Source organism: Trachurus japonicus, chromosome 13, assembly GCF_045865225.1.
Source record: "Trachurus japonicus isolate A0001 chromosome 13, Traja_1.0".
Lineage (NCBI taxonomy): Eukaryota > Metazoa > Chordata > Actinopteri > Carangiformes > Carangidae > Trachurus > Trachurus japonicus.
In genome coordinates this window covers 37,711,974-37,735,035 of record NC_140919.1, presented here as the reverse complement: position 1 = coordinate 37,735,035, position 23,062 = coordinate 37,711,974, and the positions used below count along the sequence as shown (strand labels likewise).

Below are 23,062 nucleotides of genomic sequence, written 5' to 3'. Positions count from 1 at the left end.
AGTTTTAAACTTTGGAACGTTGGACAACACAAGCAACTTGTCATTGAGCATTTCTCACAATGATTCTGCCATTTCCTAGCCAAAAACGATTAATCAGAGTAAATAATAAACTATGCATTAGTTGCAGCTGTAAACTCACACCTTCAGGGTGAAAGAGTACAAAGGCCTGTGCATGCTCCATAAGCACACAAAGTATATTTCCTGTAACATCAACACAAAACAAAACAAAATCAATGTAAAAAATTGAAGGTTTCATGCAAAAACTTTGTTCTTGAACCCAGTGCAGCAAGTAAAAATAATAAAACTTAACAAAAAAGAAAAGAAAAAGCTTTGCATAGACATTTTAAATCACACTTAAATTTTACTATAAACATGAATGCTCAAAATTTAATATGTACCAACATGGAACCCTCCTTCTTTCAGGATTTACAGCACTCAAACTCAGAACAAGAGACACTGTAACTCTTCCAGTACACACATGACTGTCTCCATTATATCTGTCAAGGTGATTTGGCTTGGAGCGTGAAAAAAAATGACAATTGGACATCCAGCCGAGGGAAGGTGGGGGGTTGGGGGGGTAAAAATTAGACTTGCAAATTAGGTATTGCTAGACAGTTTTGACATCTGTATTATTAACATGACAAGCTGAGATTCTGTACAGTTTGAGGACATACAAAAGAATGTTTCAGTGACTGAAAAACAAAAATTAAGTAATTGACAATATTAATATATTTATATTAATACCAACAAGGCTGTTATTTTTTTTTTATGTTCAAGTTTAGAATATTAACCATTTGTTTAAAATAGAGGGTAGTAGTCACTGTCTTGTGGGTAGTGTCCTGTACGGTCATCCGTCTCATCTCCAGTCACCGCCTCTCTTCTTCATCCTCCACCGTGGCTCAGGACCTTTCCAGTTTCCTCCAGCACTACTCTCCAGTTTCCAGGCGATCAGAAACACAGTGCTCACATGGAATGAAAAGAAAAATTCACAAGGAATCTACACAAAGAACAAAAGTTGCACTTGGCCTCTTTCTTCCCTGTTAAAAAAAAAAAAAAAAAAAAAAGACATAGTAGTATAACTGCGACCCGTTCCCCTCCCAACCTCTACTCCAGGACACCGTTACCCCTCTGAAAAAATCATACAGAATACAGTACATCACGTTTTGTTTTACTTCACTTGAACCGCAAAACGAGAGGGCGGGGATGGGCGGGAAACAGAAATAAGAATTTACCAAGTCTACACTGAATATGATTCTCTGTGGATCCACACAGAAATCAGAGGGAACAGTTGAACTGCATTTTTTTGTAGCGGCGTCCATGACAGCTAAACGACAACTCCTCTCCCTGCCTAACTTCCACAAGTCCTCTTCACCCCAGCACCGAGGGCCAGGGAGGCAGATGAGGGCGCAGTCTCTTTTTTTTTTTCTTTTTTTTTTAATCATTCTTCTTCTTCTCCTCTGGCTTGTCTGTGATGGCGGCGGCCTCGGCAGGAGCAGCATTGGCAGCTGTGTCGTTCTGGTCGTGGTCAACTCCACTGGTGCCAAACTCGTTGACCCTGTTGGGATCGACCCTGTAGATCCAGCGCTGGTAAAGGTAGATGAAGAATACCACATCTGCAGGAACGTAAACAGACGTTAGACCAATGAGAAACAAGTAGTAATAGTAGTAGTGATAAGCCCTAACCATCAAGTAATAATAGGTTTTACAAGTAGTAATAATAAAGTCATTAAAACTATCAAGTATACTGACCATTTTCTTGAAACCAACTATGAAAGCAGTGTTGTAATAAGTCTTGGCAACACTGGTTTAATGTGCTAATCAGCAAAAGTGAAACACAGAACAACAACTCTGCAGCTGATCTGGTCAGGGTTTCGTTGTGTTCTCAATCCATCCTAGCACAACTCCATCAAGAAACCCTGTCCTGGTCTTGCATTGTTGCATCTTCATCCATCTTATCCATCCATAAACAGTCTTTTTTTTTGTTTTTTCTTTTGTCATAGTAGCGTCATGTTAATTGTCTCTCTGTAGTTTTTTTGTCTGTTGGTCTCTGTTGGATACATGTGTGTTTTTCCTGTTTTATGAATTCTGTTGTTATGTCCTTGTGTCTATTTTAATGGCTTTTAACACCTTGCCAGGAGAACTGCAGTTGGAAAGTAGCCGTTGGCTAACACTGGCACTTTTAAATTTTATTATGTCCATTAATGTGCATTGTCCTCCTTAAATAAATAAATAAAAATAAAAGTGTCTGCACAAATCACTGACCTCTGAGTAAAAGAATATAGCCCTGATAAAAATGGGGGGAGGATCAAACTAGCGGATAAAGCCAATTACTCCACATACATGAATTTAGTGCATCAATATCTGACTCTAGCTTGGTTAAATTAAAACAAATCTTTATTTTTAATTATACTAGCCACTGAGGAACAGCAGTGTGGTTTCATGAGTTGACACTAGGTGGAGCTAGAGGAGTTTTTTTTTCCCGTACAGACACTTGGACACATGTCAAAGGCTGATGGTGATTTGGACAGTCCAGCGGTCCAAACACAATGCAATGAGTGACAATGATTCCTCATTCCCAAAGAGGCCAGTGTGCTCAAGTAAACACAGCAGGGCGAGAAAGGAGAGCAGCCTTTCCTTTAAACAAACAGTCAGTCTCCCTGGACCAACTGCCGGCCTATTTTAGCTGGCACCATGCTGAGCTGAGCAATGAGTTGAAACCACCTCCAGCAAAACACTGCACCACTGAGCTCATCTTCATGGAGCAACAAACTCAAAATGGCTCCTCTTGGATGTGGGTAGGAGGTGGACGCTTTTTATTTCCACTGCTTGATTTACATGATAAAACTTAAATTAATGGAGAAAAATACTCATTATCAAAATCTCGATCAGAGGAGACATACCATCTCTTAGGCATCCTATCCTGTACATCATGGGCATCTTGATGACGAAGGCAAACAGGTCATCAATAAAGGTATTGAGAGCCTTGTAGGTGAGCATCCTCCATGGGAGGTGGGCCACAGACTTCATTTTGTAGTTGATGAATAGCTGTGGCGTCATTGTAATGAAACCTGAAGCAAGAACAAAAAAGAAGGTGCTGGTTAGGTCATGAAAACACTTTTACAGCAGAGCCAGCACCTCAGACTGCAGGCAACACGGCCGAGTGCCTCTTTATGAAGTCTATTAATACATGGCACATTGGCAGGGGCCACAGGGAATTAGATACGTAACCATGATGCAAGTATGAAAACAATAGCTTTGGGTACATCCTCTACAATAATAATCAGCTGTATCCGTTTTTTAAAATAGGTTTACATGAACAGGGACAAAACCTGTTGGACAGCACATGGCAGCAGAGGATAAAATCCAAAATGGAGCACAAGAATGAAAAAAAAAAACCCAACAAAACAGAAAATAGAGACCAAAACAATACTGTATACTATGAATAAAATATGAGTGTTTTTGTGCTGCTTCATCTAAAATCTAATCATTGTCGTCCTTATTTGATTATCAACGTTAACAAAAATCGGTTTCATATTCAAAATTGACTTATTTAGTAAATCACTGACAAACACTGTTTGCATTCACAATCTCTGAACGGTATTTTGGGGATTAAAATTAAAAAAAGGGATATACAGTCATTAATTGGATTCCTATACAACTTGTTTGTCTTGTGGGTTAAACTGAGATCAGACATTATAGTTAATCAGTACTTAGAGGAAACAGGAGTCCTGTGAGTTCTGTATGTTTACCAGTGCTCTCTGAATCCTTTCATGTATGTTGGCTAATCCATGGGCAGTTACAATGTACACATTAATCATAAAGATTGTTTCCGATAGAAAAAACGCCCTTCCTCTTCCCTGAGTTCCTCCTTTTTCCTTTGTGTTTTTATTTTACTATTGAAACTGTGTCAGGCTTGGTCTCAATGTTTACTGTACAGAAAAAACAATGAAACTACTCCTAACTTTATAAAAATTGAAAATGTGCCATGCAACTTATGCTGTAATGTTAGTTCTCCATTGATTTACTGTAGTACGTTGTCTTTTTTTTTACATTTTATCTTTAAATGTTTATCAATGTACATTGTCCCTCTTTACCAAATAAAAAGGAATTGAATCGAGTCTTGCAGCTTTTATCTTTTGGGAACTTAAATTACAACACATGAAATCCTGCTAATATGACATATGCCACACGTATAACGTTTCAGCACCTATCAATGTTCTTCTATTTAAATGCAGTAGAAAAACTTACCAAAGGTTAACAAGAAGCCATAGAGCATGCTGAGTACCCATGAGTACCAGCCCTTGTGCTCTACATACAGTAAACTGTAGACAGCGTAGCAGCCAAACAGTGGGTAGAGGAGCCACGACAGGTACTTGAAGGCCATCTGTTCCCAGGACAAGAGATTAAAAAAAAAAAGATCAAACAAAACAGAAATAACAAACTGACTTACACAAATATTACTTGTTGGTTTGCTTTTATAAGGAATACATGAGGTATTTTATTAATCTTTATGGAGAAATATGTATTCAGGTTTCAGACAGTTACAGAAGTGAACGCTCCTCTTCTGTCATCTGTTATAAAAAATGCTAAATGGTAATTTTAAATCCTGTGGCTTCTGAATGTAGTTAGTGTCTCAGTGTTGAGTCGAACTTACGTCATCGTAGATTTTGGTTGAAGACTGCACGTACGTTGACTTGTCTGTGAACACCAATCTTGGCACTATCCCTGCAATTTTGTTCTCTCTGTCCAACTAATGAAAGACAAAGTAGGTGGTTACTCAAATGTGGTACGAAGTAGCATAACAAGAAGGAGATATGTTAAGTACAGATATTATAAGTTAGCACTGTGTTGGCAAGTCCCAACACAGTTTTTTTTCAGAATTACTGTTAACCAAATAACAAAAAACAAAAGTGTTGTGACTTACTTTGACGTCCATGACCTTGGTGATTTTCCACAGGTCAATAAGAAGGCCGATGAAGACGCTGACCTGGACCACGAAGTTGGTTTCGTTGTCCAATATGTACAACAGCACCACCCCAGACTGAAACACTCCAAATATGATGGAGCGCACCGACAGACCCTCCAGAGACTGTCTGCTGTTCCAGAACTGGATATCTGTGGAGAAGATGGTGGTGAGGTGAAGCTGGAGGAGGTGCACACTAGAGCTGCCACAAACGATTATTTTGATAGTCACCGACTATTTTTTTCGATTGGTCGACTAATCGGATCATACGTAAATTGAATGTAAAACATGCAGCTTATCGCACCAGCATGCAGCTGCTCTTATATACCATCATTAGCTTTCAGCTTGAAGTGTTTAAGGTATATGCTAACTAAAAATAAAGACAATTAAAAAGTTAGTTCATTAAACTTTTAATGAAACAGCTACATTTAAATAAAATGAGGTAGACACCTGAAACTAAGGAATTATTCACAATAATAAAGTTTTGGTAGGCCTATATTCAAATATAATTTGTGCTCAGTGTAAATAATAGGCTAGTCGTTCTGTTAAAAAAAAAAATCAATCGTCTTGTCTGAAAAAATGTAAATGTGCCTTTTTACTGTCACAGAGGGAGAAACATGGAAAGACTCAACAGAAAGTTCTGTGTGAAACTCTGTCAAATGTGAAGTGAAACTGGGGTGCAGCTCAAACTCTGCAAGGTGCGGACTGTGATGAGAAGCTACCGGAAAATATTGACATAGATTTACGCCGGGAGAGAAGACTTCCTCGTTAAGATGAGCGCTCATTACGTGACGAGAACCGCTGTGACCAGACGCGGTAACGTTCCAATATTCTCCAACACCGAGCCTCAAAGTCAGCGATTTTATTTTTAAATGACGAACGGCTGTTTTTCAGTCCATGACCTAAAACGATGGACCGGCGGTACCGCTCCTAGTATCGCTTCTAGGAGAGAGAGAGAGAGGGAGAGGAGCGGTGGCGGCGGTGGGGGGGAAAAGAGAGAGAACACCTATGTGTACTCGCCTTGAATGAGTGAGTGCACGTGTGTGTGTGGTGGGCGGCTGTGGAAGGTGTCCAGCAGTTTTGAGAGAAAAACAAAATTAAAAAAACAACAACAACAACAACAACAACGACGCATCGACTATTAAATTAGTTGTCGACGATTTTAATAGTCGACGTAGTCGTGACTAGTCGACTAATCGTGGCAGCCCTAGTGCACACACACTGTATGAACTGCTCTTTTGTTTCAAGAAAAATGAATGTCCTGGATACAGGAAGGCTGCTGTTGTGACCCTTACCGTTCTTGAAGGCGAGAAACTCGAAGATGCTGTGCACAATGGAGACGACAATTGTGAGTCCCAGCAGGTACGGGTTGGTTTCCAAAAGGGCCACCTACAAAAAGAAGGTTTCACCTCAAGTTATAAATACAAGATTATCTTTATCCCTAACCCTCCATACAAAGATTAACTTTGATGATGCTGAAAATGTTTTGACCAACGGCACCAAACCCAAACATTTTCACTTCAGTATCAGTTATTCAGTACTTGACAGAAAGACTAGCATCAATATGTATTTGAGAAGCTAGAAACATAAACATTTTTGATATTTATAACATTTGCAATGAAAGGAACAAAAATCAATTTGACAGGTTGTTTCCTGTCAATCAGCTGATCAAACTGTGGCAGGTTTAGAAATAATGCCAACAACGACAACAATGTGCAATCAAGGCTACTCTGGTATTATGTTGTCATTGTCATCATATTCTATCGACATAAGGGCCAATAATATTCTAACTCCGACAGCAAATCTGTCAACAACAAACAACAACTTCCATCACATCCACTACACATTCCTACACCGTGGACCTCCTACCTTGACAGAGTCTTGGTCTTCGTCAGACTGCTCATAGGTGTCCTCGGGCAGGAAGTTCCATGGTGAGCGAGCGTTTTGGGCGGCGTACAGCTGCCAGCGCCACAGGGACAGCGGGCAGTAGGTGAGGCGCAGTGGGAGTTTTGTCAGGGTGTCGTTGATGGGGTAGTAATCCTTCTGAAGGTTCCAGTAGTCGTTGAAGTACACGATGGGGTAGTAGTCCCCACTTACTGCATCAAACTTAACATCTGGTGGTAGAAGAGGGCAGGAATGTCACAGATGGTTGGATGCGTGACTTAAAGAAGATTCGGTTGATCATCTGGGACTTGAGATTCCTCTAGCAGTTCAGACGTTTTAAAAACATTTACAGCATAGTGCAGCAATTGCAAAAAAAAAAAAAAAAAACCCTGAATAAGATGAACTTACGCTGGTCCAGAGGAGGGGGAACGGAGCCTTTGACCCAGGCCGTGTGGTCATCTACCATGTTGATGGTGAGGTTGGGGTGCCAATGGGAGATAATCTCCACTGGACCGTGACTCTCTGCCCGCTGAGGAGAAACACATTTGATGAGACAGTTTCAGATTTGTGCATAGAAAGAGTCAAATCCAATGAATCAAGTCCTTCATATGTCCACATGTGTATTCTGAGTACAGAGCACTACAGACTGGATGAAACAGGATTTCTGATACAAATATTGATCAGTATTTTAGAATTTGATGGAAAAACGAACCGTGGTATTTCTACACAAAAGTGGTCGATACAGATAGCTCCCATTTTATCATTTCAGTTTCCAAATACTTTTTGGAGGAGAAAAAATGTAATGGAGACTATTTTTTAACTATTTTCAATGATCTCAAACCTAGTTTTGCATCTTAGTCTACTTGCCAACAATGAGTACCTGGAAATGTTGAGTACCCCAAAGTTTTATGTTAGAAATAGATAGTATGGGTCCCCAGTATTCAGAAACTGCCGGATGCTAACTTATATATATTGGGCAATTAGCACAATTGACATAATTAGCATAAATTAGCTGATCTGGGCAATATTGGAGTGGTTTTAGGGGTTATTGATGATGCTGAATCAATTTCTGACATTTTCAAAATTCAAAATGGCTGTCTAAACCGGAAGTGACCAGATTTTGAAATCCATCAAAATCGGCCCACTGGCGGTTAAAATCTGGTCACTTCTGGTTTAGACAGCCATTTTGAATTTTGAAAATGTCAGAAATTGATTCAGCATCATCAATAACCCCTAAAACCACTCCAATATTGTCCAGATCAGCCAAGTCAATTTTGTTGAAATATTGCCCATATAGGCAAAATATGCTAATTTATGCTAATTATGTCTGTTATGCTAATTGCCCAATATATATAAGTTAGCATGGCAGTTTCTGAATACTGGGGACCCATACTATATATTTCTAACATAAAACTTTGGGGTACTCAACATTTCCGGGTTCACAATGGGGCCCTATGGGCTGGCAAGTAGACTATCTGCCCAGCAGTGTTGTGGTGTTCATCAGCCAACATTGTATCACCTGCTTTATCAGCGTAATCCTACACCGTACAAAATAATAGAATAAAAACAAATAGACATACCTTGATCATTTCAGGATCTGCTTCTGTCTCTCCCGTTAGAAGATTCTTGGTCTTCATAAACTTTCTTCGCTTAAATTTATTCAACACTGATGGAGCAAAACAGTAAATCACACTTAGTAATGAGTAGGTAAATTACATTACTACTTTTGCAACAGTTTGTGTTTAAAGGTGACAATGTGTGTGTTATAATAATAAAATTACCACCATGCACTGTACAAACAAAAACATTGGACCTGATTTCAGTGTGGGTGAACTTCTGCATGTGCTTACTTCGTGATGCATGAACTGTTGCCAGTCTGCGATACTGCCCCTTGCGTTTTGGGTCTGGGTGGAATCCACTTTTAGTGAAGTACACGTGGATGTAGAGGGAGCCATTCTGCTGGAGATGCTGCAACAACACACCACACAGCAGGAAATATTTAAGTTCACAGGACTCATTCACACATTCATACTCTTTTCATTATCTACTTGTTTTACTGTGTAACAACAGACCCCTCTCTCCATCACCATACATCTACTGCCCCCCCCCCCATCCTCAGTCATCCCTACCTCGGGGATGTCCATCTCCATATTGTGCTGGTAGCAGCCGTCTCCGTCCTCCCCTGTGCTCCAGTCTCCATAGACCAGGTCCCTGTGGAACCAGAACAGGGCCTCTGTGTTGTTGAAGTCAGAGAACACCTCCTCCTGGGACAGGTACACGTACAGGTCCTGCAGGCGCAGCGAGAATAAAAAGGTGTTTATGACATTACAGAGTCAGGGGAAAGCAAACCAGTCATGTGACTGGGAGAGATGCCACCGGTTTCCTGTCCAGTCCTGTGTGCCTTTACCATGAGGGTGTCCTTGGGGAAGAGGTTCCTGCTAGGTACCCGAGGGGCCCCGGCTGGCGTGTTGGGGTCAGGTGTGGACGGCCCTCGACGGAACCAGCTACTGATCGCCCAGATTATGAAGATTCTGGAGACATTGGAGAAAAGACAGCCAGAGGGAACGAGGAGTGAGTAAAAAGGGAATTGTATATTCTGTTATTCAATAAAAGAAAAAATATACAAAAAAAAGAGAGCACACTGGGGTGATAATAATGGATCAAGTCAGACCAAGAATGTGGTCTTGATCTCCTATACTGAGAAACTCCTGTGACAGGAGAGGGGACCTAAAAGGAGACAAATCTGATAAAACCGTTTCCAGTTAAACTGCTTTACATTCTTTTAAACTGGTGCTTTCTGCATCATATGTCAGTCACATGTCAAAAGACAAAAGAGGAACACAGAACTGGCAAAACATGCCTGTTTCTGCCCTATCTTTGTTTTCTTGTGCAATGCTGTAACTACAGCTCTCTCAATCACATCTGTTGCTTCTGCCCTAGCTGGCTCTCCCACAGCAGCACGTTGGCTGCTGTTCTCTCCCACATCTCTCTCTATTTCATTAGCTACAGCTATCCCTTCCTCAGCCTCTCTTGCTGCTGAATCTGCCACAGCAGCAGTGGTTGTAGTCTGGAAATACTCAACAAATTAATTGGATTATTAATAAAACCAGTCACACTGTCCAGCTACCCCATGTGTGTTTTTTGCAAGTATGCACAATTGGTTGCAAAGAATCACTTTGAGATGAGTGACTCCTGAATCTGAGAAACATCAGTTAAAATGCCCTGAAAACTACTGACATCACATGGGAGAGTCGGGGAACACTTAGTACAAAGATTTTTCACCAGGTTTATTAGTATAAATGAACTGACTGTCTGACCGAACTTCACTTCTTTATGCTGCAGTCTGCACAGACATAAACAAAGGAACTGGTTTCTCAAAAGGACAAATATGGGTACACTGGAAGTGAAAGGAAACACAGGCTGTAAATTCTGCATAGAGATCTGCAACCAAGGGAAATTTGTTAGGAAGAACTAAACTTCAGCTGAACTGTGGATTGGCCCATGATTTGCTGTTTACTTGCCGCTTTTATAACAATTGACACCCCACCATGATGTATTTCCTTGGCTTTTATTAGTGGCGAGCTCTCTGGTTTTCAGAGTGAGCCTTCCTCCAGATTAAAAGACAAAGACGAAACCTACCTGAAGAGGACTCCTTTAATGACCTGCCATGCATTAGGGGCCGGCTGCTGCTGCTGCTGCTGCTGCTGAGGGTCCTGAGCATTTTCAGCCGTCTGCACCGTCTGGCCGTCTGTTGGTGCAGCGGTGCCATTGCTGCTCACCTACAACCAAGAATACACACGCCGACACATGATTGACTGCCAGATGACCTTTGTTATTCCAGTATTTTGGGGGTCTTTTAGACAGCTGGGACAAATTAGGACAGTGTCAATGTTGGCAGTTTTTTGTCCTATTTCAGTAGTCTTATTGACCAAATTAATTATTTATTGATTGATCATGACAATAATGAAATCTAACTTAAAGAGGAACTAAGCAGAATTTTTCCCGTGGCTACCTATGCTACATTTTTACCTCAATTAAAAAGCTCCGGAGTAGTTGTGATAGTTTACTACATGACTTGTGACTTGTTACCAGTGAGAATGTCTCTCTGCCTTCCACCTGGCGTCTCATGGCTGAAAACCAACCTTGTAGCACTTGGCCACGCCCCCGTGTTCCAGCTCTCGTCTCTGCGCACCGCGACACAACTTTTGTTTATGACAGTAAAGACTACATAGATAGACACATCGTAACATTGTGTGTTATAAGTCATCCACAGCTCCATCCATGTGTTGATTTTTCGCCGGCTTCATTGTAAACAAACACACTTGGCTGAGAGGAGGGTTAGCAACACAGCAGAAAAGCGACCAGACTTGCGTAGTTCCTCTTCTACTCGAGTCAAATTTAAGTCAAGTCAAATATTTAACAAAAATGCTAAATACCCTCCCAGCATCTTGAATAGGAGGATTTGTTAATAAAAAATATTAATCAGGTTTTCATTACTCTGGCCCGCTACAAGAAGCTATTGGCTCTGTGGAAAACAGAGGCATAAAATGTGTTTTACATATTATGAACAAACATCCCTTACTTAACTGGAAAAATGTCCAGTAGATTAGACGTTGATGGAAATAACTACAAATTAAAGCAATTACTAGGTAATTAATCTGGTAAAACTGGTATTACAACTACGCCTTTGAAGTTCTGACATCGTTTAAATAACTCCCATGGTGAAGTTCATGTGAGTATCGGCATGCACATTTGCATACTGAGGATCAGTGAAAATCTGTTTGTTCTTTAATGTAATTTTACCCATTAAATAACCTTAAGCTTGTCCATGTAACACCCCCACCCGCTCCAACCCCACCAGCAAGGCCACATTCTATTCAAGTGACACAATGGACAAGCACATGCCAAGTCATGAGACTCATTGACTATCTAAACATCTAATCTCCCCCGTTGTCACCAACACAACAAGGGAAACCAGTGGTTGGCCTCCAGAAACAAACAACAAAAAATGTTTTCTGTTTGAAGGGTTGTTTTCATTTATAAGGGTGCCAAGACGGCCTGGAGAGGAGTGAACACTGAAAATGTAAAGGTTAAGCTACTATCCCCACACCGGCACAAACGTTACACTTCAAGGCCATGAAGTGGCTTGAAATGGGGTTTTTCCATCCTCGCTGCCATGTCCTGTTGCGTTAAAATAGAAACAATTCTATTATCAGAGAGACATTAGTCTCCTGGGGGGATCAATGTGCCAACTCACACATACAGATCACCAATATGCTCTGCAAATGACACAGGTTATCTCTTCCAGCTTAGGATAATAATTTACAATTTACAGACTGAACAAGGATTAACAATTAACCACCTATTCAAGGTTCAGAGTAAACACTTGACACTGGATTGCCACCGTGTGTTTGGAAGGAGAGTGCAAAAAGTTCACCAAAGACAATGGTTCACAGAAAAATGTAGATTCCTGGTGTAGATTGGCTAAGAGGAGTAATGTTTGAGCAGCTGGTGTTGTGCTGTACAGCTACACCTGTACTAAACCACACCTCTGCTATTGCCCCCTCAGTGTTTCAACTAGAATAAGAAATTTCTCTCATTTGATTTACCGGCATGTATCTCAATGACAACATAACTGCTGCCTCTAAAACTAACTGCACATTTATCCTGACAGAGCAATTTTATTACAAAAGAGATTCTAAGAAGACACACATTGCATCCTTGCCCTAGTTTCTGCCACTTGTGTATTACCACTACATTTTAATCACAGAGATAAGCATCACATTTTCTAGAAATAAATCCCTTGTAATGTGCTAATCTGAAATGTTTACCAACATTTAACTGAATGATAATCCAGTTTGAACATTTTAAAATACACTATCTTAATTCCATGAGGTATAACTGGAGCCACAAATGGTGTCGATTAAGAAACTAAAGAAACTAAACACATGACCCTGAAACAATACAGTGACCAGTGACTTGTTTTATAAAGATCCAAAAGATTTGCTTTATTGCTATGGGTTTTACAGTCTGTTTGTTTATCATATCAATGTTTGTATCAGTAGATTTTTTAAATTTATTTAACCAAAGACAGACTGTAAGTTGAGAGCAAGGGAGACAAGTGGTTAGCCTTTAAGAAGTGATGATTCACTTGACCTCTCTTAACTTCTGACAGGTCATTTGTCACTCCAGAAAATACATTTTCCAGATTGCTCATTACCGCCGAGATAACCTCCTACAACTGACAGTGCAAACAGTTAAAGAGAGGATTTTTCAGCGATTGACAAATTTGACGTTTATGACACCTGCAGCATCTAAGTTCCAACCCCTTTGTTGATTGCATTTACCAAATGTAGGTTGAACTAAGTTTTCTCTCTGGAAGAACTGTAAATAACGAAGAGGCAGTAGAGAAAATGAGAAATGTGTGTGTGTGCTGCTGGAGACTGCTCCAGCTAATCAGTCCATTTGTGCTTACACTTTTGACTTTAATGTAATGACAGTATATAATGGAAATTCAAAGGAAGCCTAAACATGAGTTGTATCTCATTTTTAACGATTAGGAGATCAATACGTCGTCAAATGACATAAATGACTATGTTTTTACGAACTAAATACTTACTCCTTTGCTTTGAACCCTGCCTGCTTTCTCTAAAAAAAAAAAAAAAAAGCATGAGGAAGATGAGTGGTTTGCCTTCACTGAGTGATGATTCACTGTGACCTCTGTTAACTTGTGATAGGCAATTGTCACGCCGGTACAAGTAACTACTGCATCGCTGGTTAATGACCTAACTTAGTGATCTCCAACAACTAATGATATAAACAATTTAAGAGTACAATTTAAGAGGATTTCCCAGGGTTAGCGTTAAATTGACGACATCTACACTTGCCTACCTGTCAATGTTAACTAAATAAGCTGCCAGATAAACCCCTCTTCTGTGGGATTTACAAAATGAAGTGTACGTTGAGCTAAACGTTTTCCCCGGCACGACTGTAACTAAAAGGCCGGTGAGCAGAAAGACTTCACGGCGGAGGCGAGGTGTGTGTGTGCGGGGCTGCGGGGCTGCCGAGGACCGGCCCGGTCAATGGAGCCGAGCTGCGGTCGGTGCTCAGGCCTTGTGGTGTCTCACTGACACCCCGCAGCAGTCAGCTGGCTCACACCGACACACCTGGAGTCACCTACCGGTCTCGCCACTTTAACGTTACCGTGCGTCTTCCAGTTACAATTTCCCCGGTAACACCGCTCCGTCTCCGCACATTCAGCCCGGTAACGGCCGCGGTTTCTCGGCTCGACGTTTTAAAAAACCAACCGGCAGGGACAACGTCACTGGAGCTCATGTAACGTTAACGAACGGTAACAACAACGTTTAAACGTCAACGGCCCCGGACTCAACGGTCAAACGGACCAAACTGCCCCTTCGACCCGGGCGTGAAAAGTAAATGTGGTGAGAGGAGTGTCATTCATTTTTACCTCGCCGTTGCTCACGGTTGCTTTAGTCGCTTCGGTCTCCTGCGTCGCCATCTTTCCTTGTCTCTATCGCGCACACGCCACACCACCACACTGCTGGCTGGGAAACTGCGCGTAGTCTCGCGAGAGGTCAGTTGTAGCGTCATTGGAGTGACGAAAAATGTTGGAGTGGCTGATTTATTTATTTATTTATTTATTTATTTATTTATTTATTTCCCACCAAATAGGCTACGTATTCATTTATTCATTCTTTTAACGTCATCTTAAAATGCAGAGCAGATGGTCATTAAGAATCACAACAAAAGCTATAAGGAAATAGGTGTAAAATATGTCCTGACATCAATCATTTCTTTGTATGCTGGATGAAATTACAACGAAAGGAAGACAGGAATAGGCCTATGTAATTATGGTGCTGTCAAGAATGAATCTACGGTAATCCATGATGAAATGTCACTAAAATACAGTCTTCTGTTCAGATAAATATGATGTCAGTGCTATCAAGGATGGGTTACTTAGGCCTATGAGGAAAAGTGGTCAACTTGCTCAGGGCCTCCATGTCAGGTTCACTCTCCATCATTTATGTCCTACATAATCTGATTGCTATTTGGTAGCATTGTTAATTATTTAAAATGGCAGAAATGTAAAAATAAAAAATACTCAAAGATGTTGAGTTTTCCGTAACAGAAAACTGGGGAAACGAGTGAATATTCACATTTGTGAGGCTGATTCCAGATTATTTTGAGGCATTTTTGCTTACAAAAAAAACAAAACACCTATAATTTTATATATAAAAAATTATTATATAAAAAATCATTCAACCTCTAGATTAGTTGGCATTTTAGCTTAAGGCTCAACAATGATTTTTTTGCTTCATAGACTAATCCAGCCATAATCAATATTTATTCACATAGGCCTACACTAAATGTTTCTTGAGGTATTATTTCTTATGATCCTATAAATTGATATTAAGATTTACAATTAACTTTGTAATTCCCCCATGATAAAACCCAACACTCAGGATAGTGGTCGTTTTTCACTGAAGTAGTTCCAGTATTTCTTAGCATGGACAGATAACTAACAGGTGTTGTATGGACTTGGATGACAGGAGCTATGCTCAATAGTGGTGGAGAACATTTTCACTTAACTGGTGAGAAAAGTTCTGGTGTGGTGTGGTGTCGTCCGCGCTGTGAACCACTATACCTCATGGTGAGTGGTGGATCTTAGAACGGCTCCATGGGGAGACTTCCATGTGCCACTGATAAATATTGTAAGCTTCTTTCTGTGACAGGGCTGATGTAACGGCATGAAACACTGTGCTTAGTCATGCATCTTCAGCCGTGGAACTGTAAAATGAAAGGTGTCTTAGAAGGGAAAATGGAACATGTACTAGGCTACTTGGTGTTCAAAAATAGCTACAGACTTCTTATTAAACATTAAATCTCAGGCAAGCAGTAAGTCTCCAAAATCATTTCTCCAGTCATGTAAAATACTTCAATGCAATTGTAAGCATATGCGCTTGTAATGTCTAGTATTTAATCACACTTTGATAGGGACCATTGTCTGTCTATTTTAGTTATTTTCTCTTTTAAGAATCTATATTTTGTTGATAATCCATCGATAGTTTGATTTAACATTTTGAAAGCAGTAACAGGATAAAACCACCCTCTCTGCTTAAAATCTGTTCATCCTGTTTCTGGTGTGATCCATAAGTTCAACAAAGAGGATAAATGATTAAGTGTTCATTTGTTTGTTTTTTACATTCACTTATAACTTAGCAAAGCAAGTAATGTGCAGGTAATAGGCTACACTTTTCCTTCCCCTCAAGATGTTTTGCATGCTTGCTCTGCTACACATTTGCAACGTAATGCTCCATTATCATAAGTCAATTTTATTCATACGACCCCAAATCACAAGTTTGCCTAAGAGGGTTTTATAATCTGTACAAGATATCACACCCTCTGTCCTTAGACCCTGAATTTAGATGAGGAGAAAAAGGGCTGAGGGTTCACACAAGTAAGATGGACTGACACATACAGAATGACATTCATATGTACAATCATATCATAGGAAGTAAATATTCACTGTAAGTTTCAGGCAGAGTGTAAAGAGTTTGTTACATTACACACACTGACAAATTAAATCAATTTAATACGCTACTGTACTGGCAATTTGTTTTATTATTATGCATAACCCTTTGGCACATGGTGAATCAGCACCTTGGAAATTAACAGGTTTCAAAAAATGAAAAGAGAACAACACTCCATGTTTGTATGTTTCAACGACATTTCCTAAAAAGAAAAACACAAGACTGATCAATTTACATTTCTGTTCTGCTAAAGGGGGGGGGGGGGTATTTGACAGTTTTCAACCAGTAACTCATAAAGAATCATAAATAAGGCATATTATTCATGTGTTGTGGTGATTATGATGGAGAGAGAGGCAGTAAACTGGAGAGTAACTGATGATGGTTCACTGTCGGACATTTCAGAGACTGAACACAAGATGACCACAGAGACACAAAAGCAGCTAATAATGTTTAGTCAGTCTTATAGATTTACTGTTCCTTGTATTTTGAAATATTATTGACAGCCAACCTGGTATCAATGGTATCCAATAAAAATGTGCATGTAATGGTACATTGTAATTCTCATAGAGTTACTTTATACATATACATCTCCGCTAAATGACCTATTCCTTAAGCCCACCTGAACAAAATGCTGTGAAATGCTAGTGCCACCAGAGACTGCACTGCTTCAAACAGCATAAATTTAATGTGTCATGCTTATATTGAACTTCAAGGATTAAAAAAAATGGAGGAATTAAAAAAATAAATTGTTCAGTATGACTTGGAAGTTGAATGTTATCTGAATTTTTGATGCACTTGAAAGTTGAATAGTTCTCTTTTCCTCTCAGAAACAATCATTTTGGAGAATGTAGTGGGGATTTTACACTACTAAAAACTCCCCATTTGTAAACAGGTGAGTTTATCTAAAATTAAGTAGATACATTTGATATGACAAATTGCATTTAAATGAATAAAAATGAATAAAGGTGAGCCTTGCAATTTCTTTTTCTTCTTTTTTCTCTTGAAACAATATTTTTTTTTTATTATTTTAATGGTTCAATATAAGCAGAATACATTAAAGTGCAGAAACTCAAGGGGAATTTAGTCGGAAAAATAATAGGGATCATTAATACATCTTACATCCACACAGAAGCCTTAAAATTGGACTGTTTACATAGCACATACAAACACGAAATGAAACTGAAGTAATATAATGTTGTTTGGAAAGGAAATATATACTCCTGCATACTTTAACACTTTTACCAGGCATCATACACCTTTGTGAATGGCAATAACTCTGATTACAGTTCCCCATATGGGGTATTGAGGCTACTATTGATGGGGATTTTCTTATTTTTTCCTCCTCAACAATGAACTTTTGTCCATCAACTGTGAAAAATGCAGGAGTGATTTTGACAACCAAAGACTGAGATTAATAAATGACTGGGCATCATATTAGTTAGAGTTACAAGCAACAATTTAACTGATTTCAATGTTAAAGTATTTAAGAGTAAATGTTTCCTTTAGTAGACCCTTGTCCAATTGTTGGACCACTGTCAGCAATTTACGATCTTCAACAATTGTTAAGACTACAGTTCACTATAAACAGTTATATACAATCATCTTTGTACACGCTGATAAACGAAACAAGGAGAGAGTAGTTGGTATCCAAACTGTCAACAATGTCAGATAACACTGAGGACCCCCTATGAGAACGTATGGGAGTATCAAGTGTTAATGACCTAAGTGCATGAAGTGTTCATATGCCGCCTCGCATACTCTCCTCTGTCAAGTTGCATTAATGTTAGTGTGGCTAAAATGCATTTGGGACATGCCTTCCAGAGCAGCACAAAGCAAACAAACAAAAAACAAAAAAAACATTTGGTACAATAAAAATGATTCTCTGTTATCTCCAGGTCGATGAATTGAAATTTCAGGGCAGAAAAACTACGAACCACACAGTCCTACATCTCATCTAAATCATAATCCTCCTCGGGGAAGTCTCCCACAACCACACTCAGGGGCTTGACAAATGCACCGTATTTGTTCTCACATTCAAAGTATTGCTTCCCTTCAACACTGCGGAGACATAATTTAAAAAAGGGACAAGGTCAAAATCATTGGGAGAAAAAAAAACAATATAATAGAAAATGTGCTTTGGTAAGAAAAAGAAAACAGCTCTTACGTTCCATTGTGCTTTCCCAGGGGCTCGTCGTACTTCACTCCCACCCAAAAGCCTGGCTTGAAATCTGCTGTACCTGCAACGAACATACCAACATCGTTGTTTACAGGTCATGTGCTTTGCTATTTTGATTTTAAAGGGATAGTTAAACATTTTGGCAAATTGGCCCATTGCCATAATCCCTATAGTCTTAGTCTCATGGAATTTATTGGTTGTTTTCGAGGTAAATTCATGCAAAACCGCTGATACGCATTCCTGTCGAGGGCAGTATTTCGGCAAGCAGTTTCTGCATTTGCCTTGAAAACAACGTTGTCTTGTAACGTTCCGTTATTATCTCATAGCGTGGTGAATGTGCAGGTCACAACTTGTCCATGAGAGCGTTTTGGAGTTGTTGGATTGTGTATTTGATGTGTGTTTGATGAGGGAAACCAAGAAATCGCACTAGCCTCCGTAGCGTAGCTCTGAGCAGCTCACGGCTCTGCTCCGCCGTTCTAAAAATAGCTTGCACCGACAATTAAAAGCAACAAACCTACTGCTAAAACCATAGGGATTATCTCAATGGGCCAATTTTCCAAAGTGTTGAACTATCCCTTTAAGTTCTCAATCTTCATAAATGCTAAAAGAGACAAGAAAAAAACCACAGGGCAAAACAGATTTTTCTAGGCACATACACTATACTGTACATAAAATAGATCAAACGTAGCAAAACACACTAGCACAAGCAGCACTTGAGCAGCCACCCGACAGGTTACATTTGGTCTCATAAAACCAGTGGAGCTGTGTACGTAACAAAAGGATACAATTTCTCATCGTTGCTTGCAAAAAATTCAAACAATGCCGTTCTTGTTTTAGAGAAAATCCTCAGCAGCACAGGATTTTAACCGACGTCCTGAAGAAAGTAAACCAGCTGAGCTTTAGCCACACTTACCAACATACATAACTGTGCCAAGCTTCGTGGGCTGCCCAGGGACCTGCACTTTGCATCGGCTGCCAACAGAAATGGCATCAGCAGCGGCCTTCTGTTCCTCCTCCCGAGCAGCAAGCTCAGCTTTCTTCTTGGCCACTTCTTCCTCATTGAAGCGACCGACGCGTTGTTTCTTCATGAATGACCTTGCCGAGTCTGTGGGAAAGAGAGTTTAATACAAACAACGGATACTACTGTTTAATCACAACAACAACTATTTTACATAATCTGATTCAGGTTTTGAATCTTGAAAGTAAATCTATTCTCATCACTGATCTGCTGATCGACATACAACAGATAACTGTAATATAATAACTTAATTATCAACTCATCAATTAAATTAAATCACCCCATTTCTTCACAAAATTACACAACTATATCTTATTTCAAAAATGCAAAAAAAATAATAATCAGAATATGAGAATTTGAAATCTCAGAGAAGCGACTGTACCTGTTTTCTTTTCATATGCTTCATCTGAGAGTTCAAACTTCTCCACTTTGGAAACATCAGTGAACTCGCCCAACTGGCCTCCACTTCTGTCAATGACCTGAGCAAGAAATGAGACTTTTTAAAAGAAAAAAAAAAGACAAGAGAGCAGAGCAGCAGCATGTTTCAGTCAATAGGTGCAGAGCAGCAGTCTGAAGCGAGCAAGGAAATCAATCAGCAAGCGTTTCAGCATTACATTACTGCTGAATGGTGCCACAGTTTTGTGGAGCAACTGTTTAAAAAAGGCTTGTTTATAGAAACTTTTCAAGCATTTATGGGTCAGTAGTTATTTTCTAAACAATTATCATCAGTGGATAGTATAATACATAACCTTTTCTAGCCTTAAGTGAATTAGATTGGATTAGATATGGATCCAAAAGGAACTTGCAGCCATATGTGTGTTAGTATATAGCAGGACAACAGTCAGGACCAGTGTTGAGCACGCCAACTCTCTGTTACATACATGTATTCTGCAGTCATCATCCACAGGATAGGAACCCAGCAAAGCTTCATTGTCGTCTATTTTCTGCAGAAACTTGTCAGAGACACTATATAACTCCAGGTCCATGGAGGAGGAAGGTGTACCCACAACCATCTCCAACTTTCCCTAATAACAGTAAGAAAAAAAAAAGAGTATGTAATACAATGACTTTTTGCTCAGATACTTTCTGATTACATGTGGGAGACAGACATGATTAAGGATCTAAATATACAGTGAACTGTTTAGGTTAGATATGGGGAAAACATTACAGCAATGCCAAAGTTGAGAATCACCTTCAGCTCTGCGACAGTAATCCCTCTGTTGAACCTGCGCTGTGACTCAAAGGCGATGATGGTGCTGGTTACACGCACATTCACAGTGGGGTTGGTGACTATAGTCACTTGGTCCATTATTCAGCCTGTTTGGACACAGCTCCTCGTCAAAAAACTGAAAAAGGAGACAATTAATGCGTCACATTAACCGGTGTGACTGAAACTGACACATTCTCTCAAAGCTACAGACATATATTGTCCCTGATAAATACGTTATAGTTAGTGAAGTAACTTTAATTCAAGCAGTTTCCTTGCAGAGCTTTTCTGATTGAAGTCTCTGCGACGGTTTACAACAACAAAAACTGCGTCTGCTTCCAAACAAAGCTAAGTTTCAGTAGCTACTGCTTACTCTGAACATTTAATGTTACGTTTGACAGCTTTTTATCTCTCAGGTTTATATACATTAATAAAAAAGCTTAGGCTGCATTACACATAGCCTCGTGTTAGCTGGCTAGCTGCATCATCCACGGACTGCGTAGCTGTTTGGGAGGCTAGCAGCAGCAGCAGCAGCAGCAGCAGCAGCAGCAGCTCAGTCACGTTGGATACACTGAGGCTCCCGCTACGAGGCTGCCATGGTTACTTACAAACGTGTACTTCTTTCTTCGCTTCTTCCTCTGTAGTTTTCAAAGGACTCTGGTTCGTCTCTGTATCACAGTTTAGCCTGATGAATCCATCACTTCTTTGCTATAATAAACATGTAAGGTAGAACAACTAACCTCGCTGTGTGGTTGGAAATTTCTAACACCGATTCCTGCTACGCCCAGCTCTGGAACGTTCCACCCGCCCCGGGGTGAAGAACGACCAATCACAGAGCAGGCCTACGGCGCTCGACCAATAACGTCGCGTATCGTAAGAAACGACGCGAAGGACCCGCCTACGTACCAATAAATTGACACCGTTGTTAGCCAATCAGCAGACGGGAGAGGAAACGACCATTAACCGTGCCGTTGCCACACGGTGGCGCTGTCCCCCAGTCTAAACGTGGAGACTGAAAAGTATCTTTGACGTATAAATCATGAATGATTTAACACGCACAGACAAACTGTAGGCCTATGTAGGCCATTGTTTAGAAGTCATCGACTATTATGAGGAAAAAATGGGTCTGTACCATAGGTTTGTACTAGGGTCACTGATAGAATAGAATAGAATAGAATAGAATAGAATAGAATAGAATAGAATAGAACTTTATTAATCCTTTGCAGGAAATTACTGTTTCACAGCAGCTCCCATAGAACAATATCCAATATCTAGATACATTATCCTTAAAAGTAGCTAATGTAAATGTTGTGATATGAAAGGGGTCCAAATACCATGGTTTATTAGATTTATTCATATAAATAGTACATTTATATTCAATCCTGTTGACACTTGTATTGATACTCAAGACTCAATCATGCAGTAAATTACTCCATGTTTAAATTCAGTTGTGACAAGAGACAAAAAAAAGTTTGGCTTCCACTCAGTCAGTTGTGTAAATATGGACTAATGGACATTAATGTATAGAATAAATTATGGTATGTGGTATGTATTTGAAATAACATTGCTGCAGCTTGAAGGCGTTTTTGTGAGGACTATGATTTGCTTCATGTTGTCCTCCTCCCTGCCAGGAAGACAACCGTTAAATCATAGACATGCAGTGAACCATGGTATTCCCTCAACACAGTCAACAGACTACAGCATGTATGGGCAGAAAAAAATTAAGATCAAACAAAGCCGAGAGCTACAACAACAGACCAGTCAGAGAAGAGCAGAGGGGGGCTGACATGAGCCCACAGTCCCACCGTGAAGATTTACATTCCTCTGGTTGTTGATGGAGATGCAGGTCTGCAAACCTGCTTGGCCTCAATTACACCTCCTCTGCAGGTCATATTCCAGAGAAGACCATGCTAATTTCTGTTTCTTACAAATCTCTAAGGTTCAGGTAGGCTACAGCCCAGGACATATAAATCTAAGATATTAATTTTTAATATCCATTGCAGAAAATCCAAACATTAAGGGTGTCACAAATGCAAATTATACCTAGTCTAGGTATAATTGTGTGCATTTGTACTGCATTTGCATTTGAAAACCACCAGACAAAACAAACCATGAGATCCGGTTGTAGACCTAGGATGACTCTTCTCTGAACAAACACACCGTGTTACAAAGGCCTCATTGATAACCCAGTGTTACTCTTTGTGAGAAAATCTGAAGGTTTTTTTTATGTCCAGCTTTTTAAAGAAAACTCCTTGAGGGATAT

General features: G+C 39.9%; 2 protein-coding genes across 2 annotated transcripts; both read right to left on the bottom strand.

Moving 5' to 3' along the window:
• Positions 1–341: 341 nt before the first annotated feature.
• On the bottom strand, positions 342–14,380 carry clptm1 (CLPTM1 regulator of GABA type A receptor forward trafficking). Its single transcript, XM_085796422.1, has 14 exons — positions 14,316–14,380; positions 10,487–10,626; positions 9,255–9,378; positions 8,977–9,135; positions 8,698–8,815; positions 8,428–8,513; positions 7,256–7,376; positions 6,833–7,077; positions 6,259–6,352; positions 4,925–5,115; positions 4,655–4,750; positions 4,249–4,384; positions 2,901–3,068; positions 342–1,613 (listed from the first exon to the last, which is right to left on the bottom strand). The coding sequence occupies exons 1-14, from the start codon at positions 14,364–14,366 to the stop codon at positions 1,435–1,437; spliced, it is 1,908 nt and encodes a 635-aa protein (XP_085652548.1). The 5' UTR covers positions 14,367–14,380; the 3' UTR covers positions 342–1,434.
• A 1,802-nt stretch (positions 14,381–16,182) lies between these two features.
• Positions 16,183–21,590, bottom strand: tbcb (tubulin folding cofactor B). Its single transcript, XM_085796421.1, has 7 exons — positions 21,408–21,590; positions 20,785–20,938; positions 20,474–20,617; positions 19,975–20,071; positions 19,488–19,679; positions 18,563–18,635; positions 16,183–18,456 (listed from the first exon to the last, which is right to left on the bottom strand). The coding sequence occupies exons 2-7, from the start codon at positions 20,899–20,901 to the stop codon at positions 18,342–18,344; spliced, it is 738 nt and encodes a 245-aa protein (XP_085652547.1). The 5' UTR covers positions 20,902–20,938; positions 21,408–21,590; the 3' UTR covers positions 16,183–18,341.
• Positions 21,591–23,062: the final 1,472 nt, after the last annotated feature.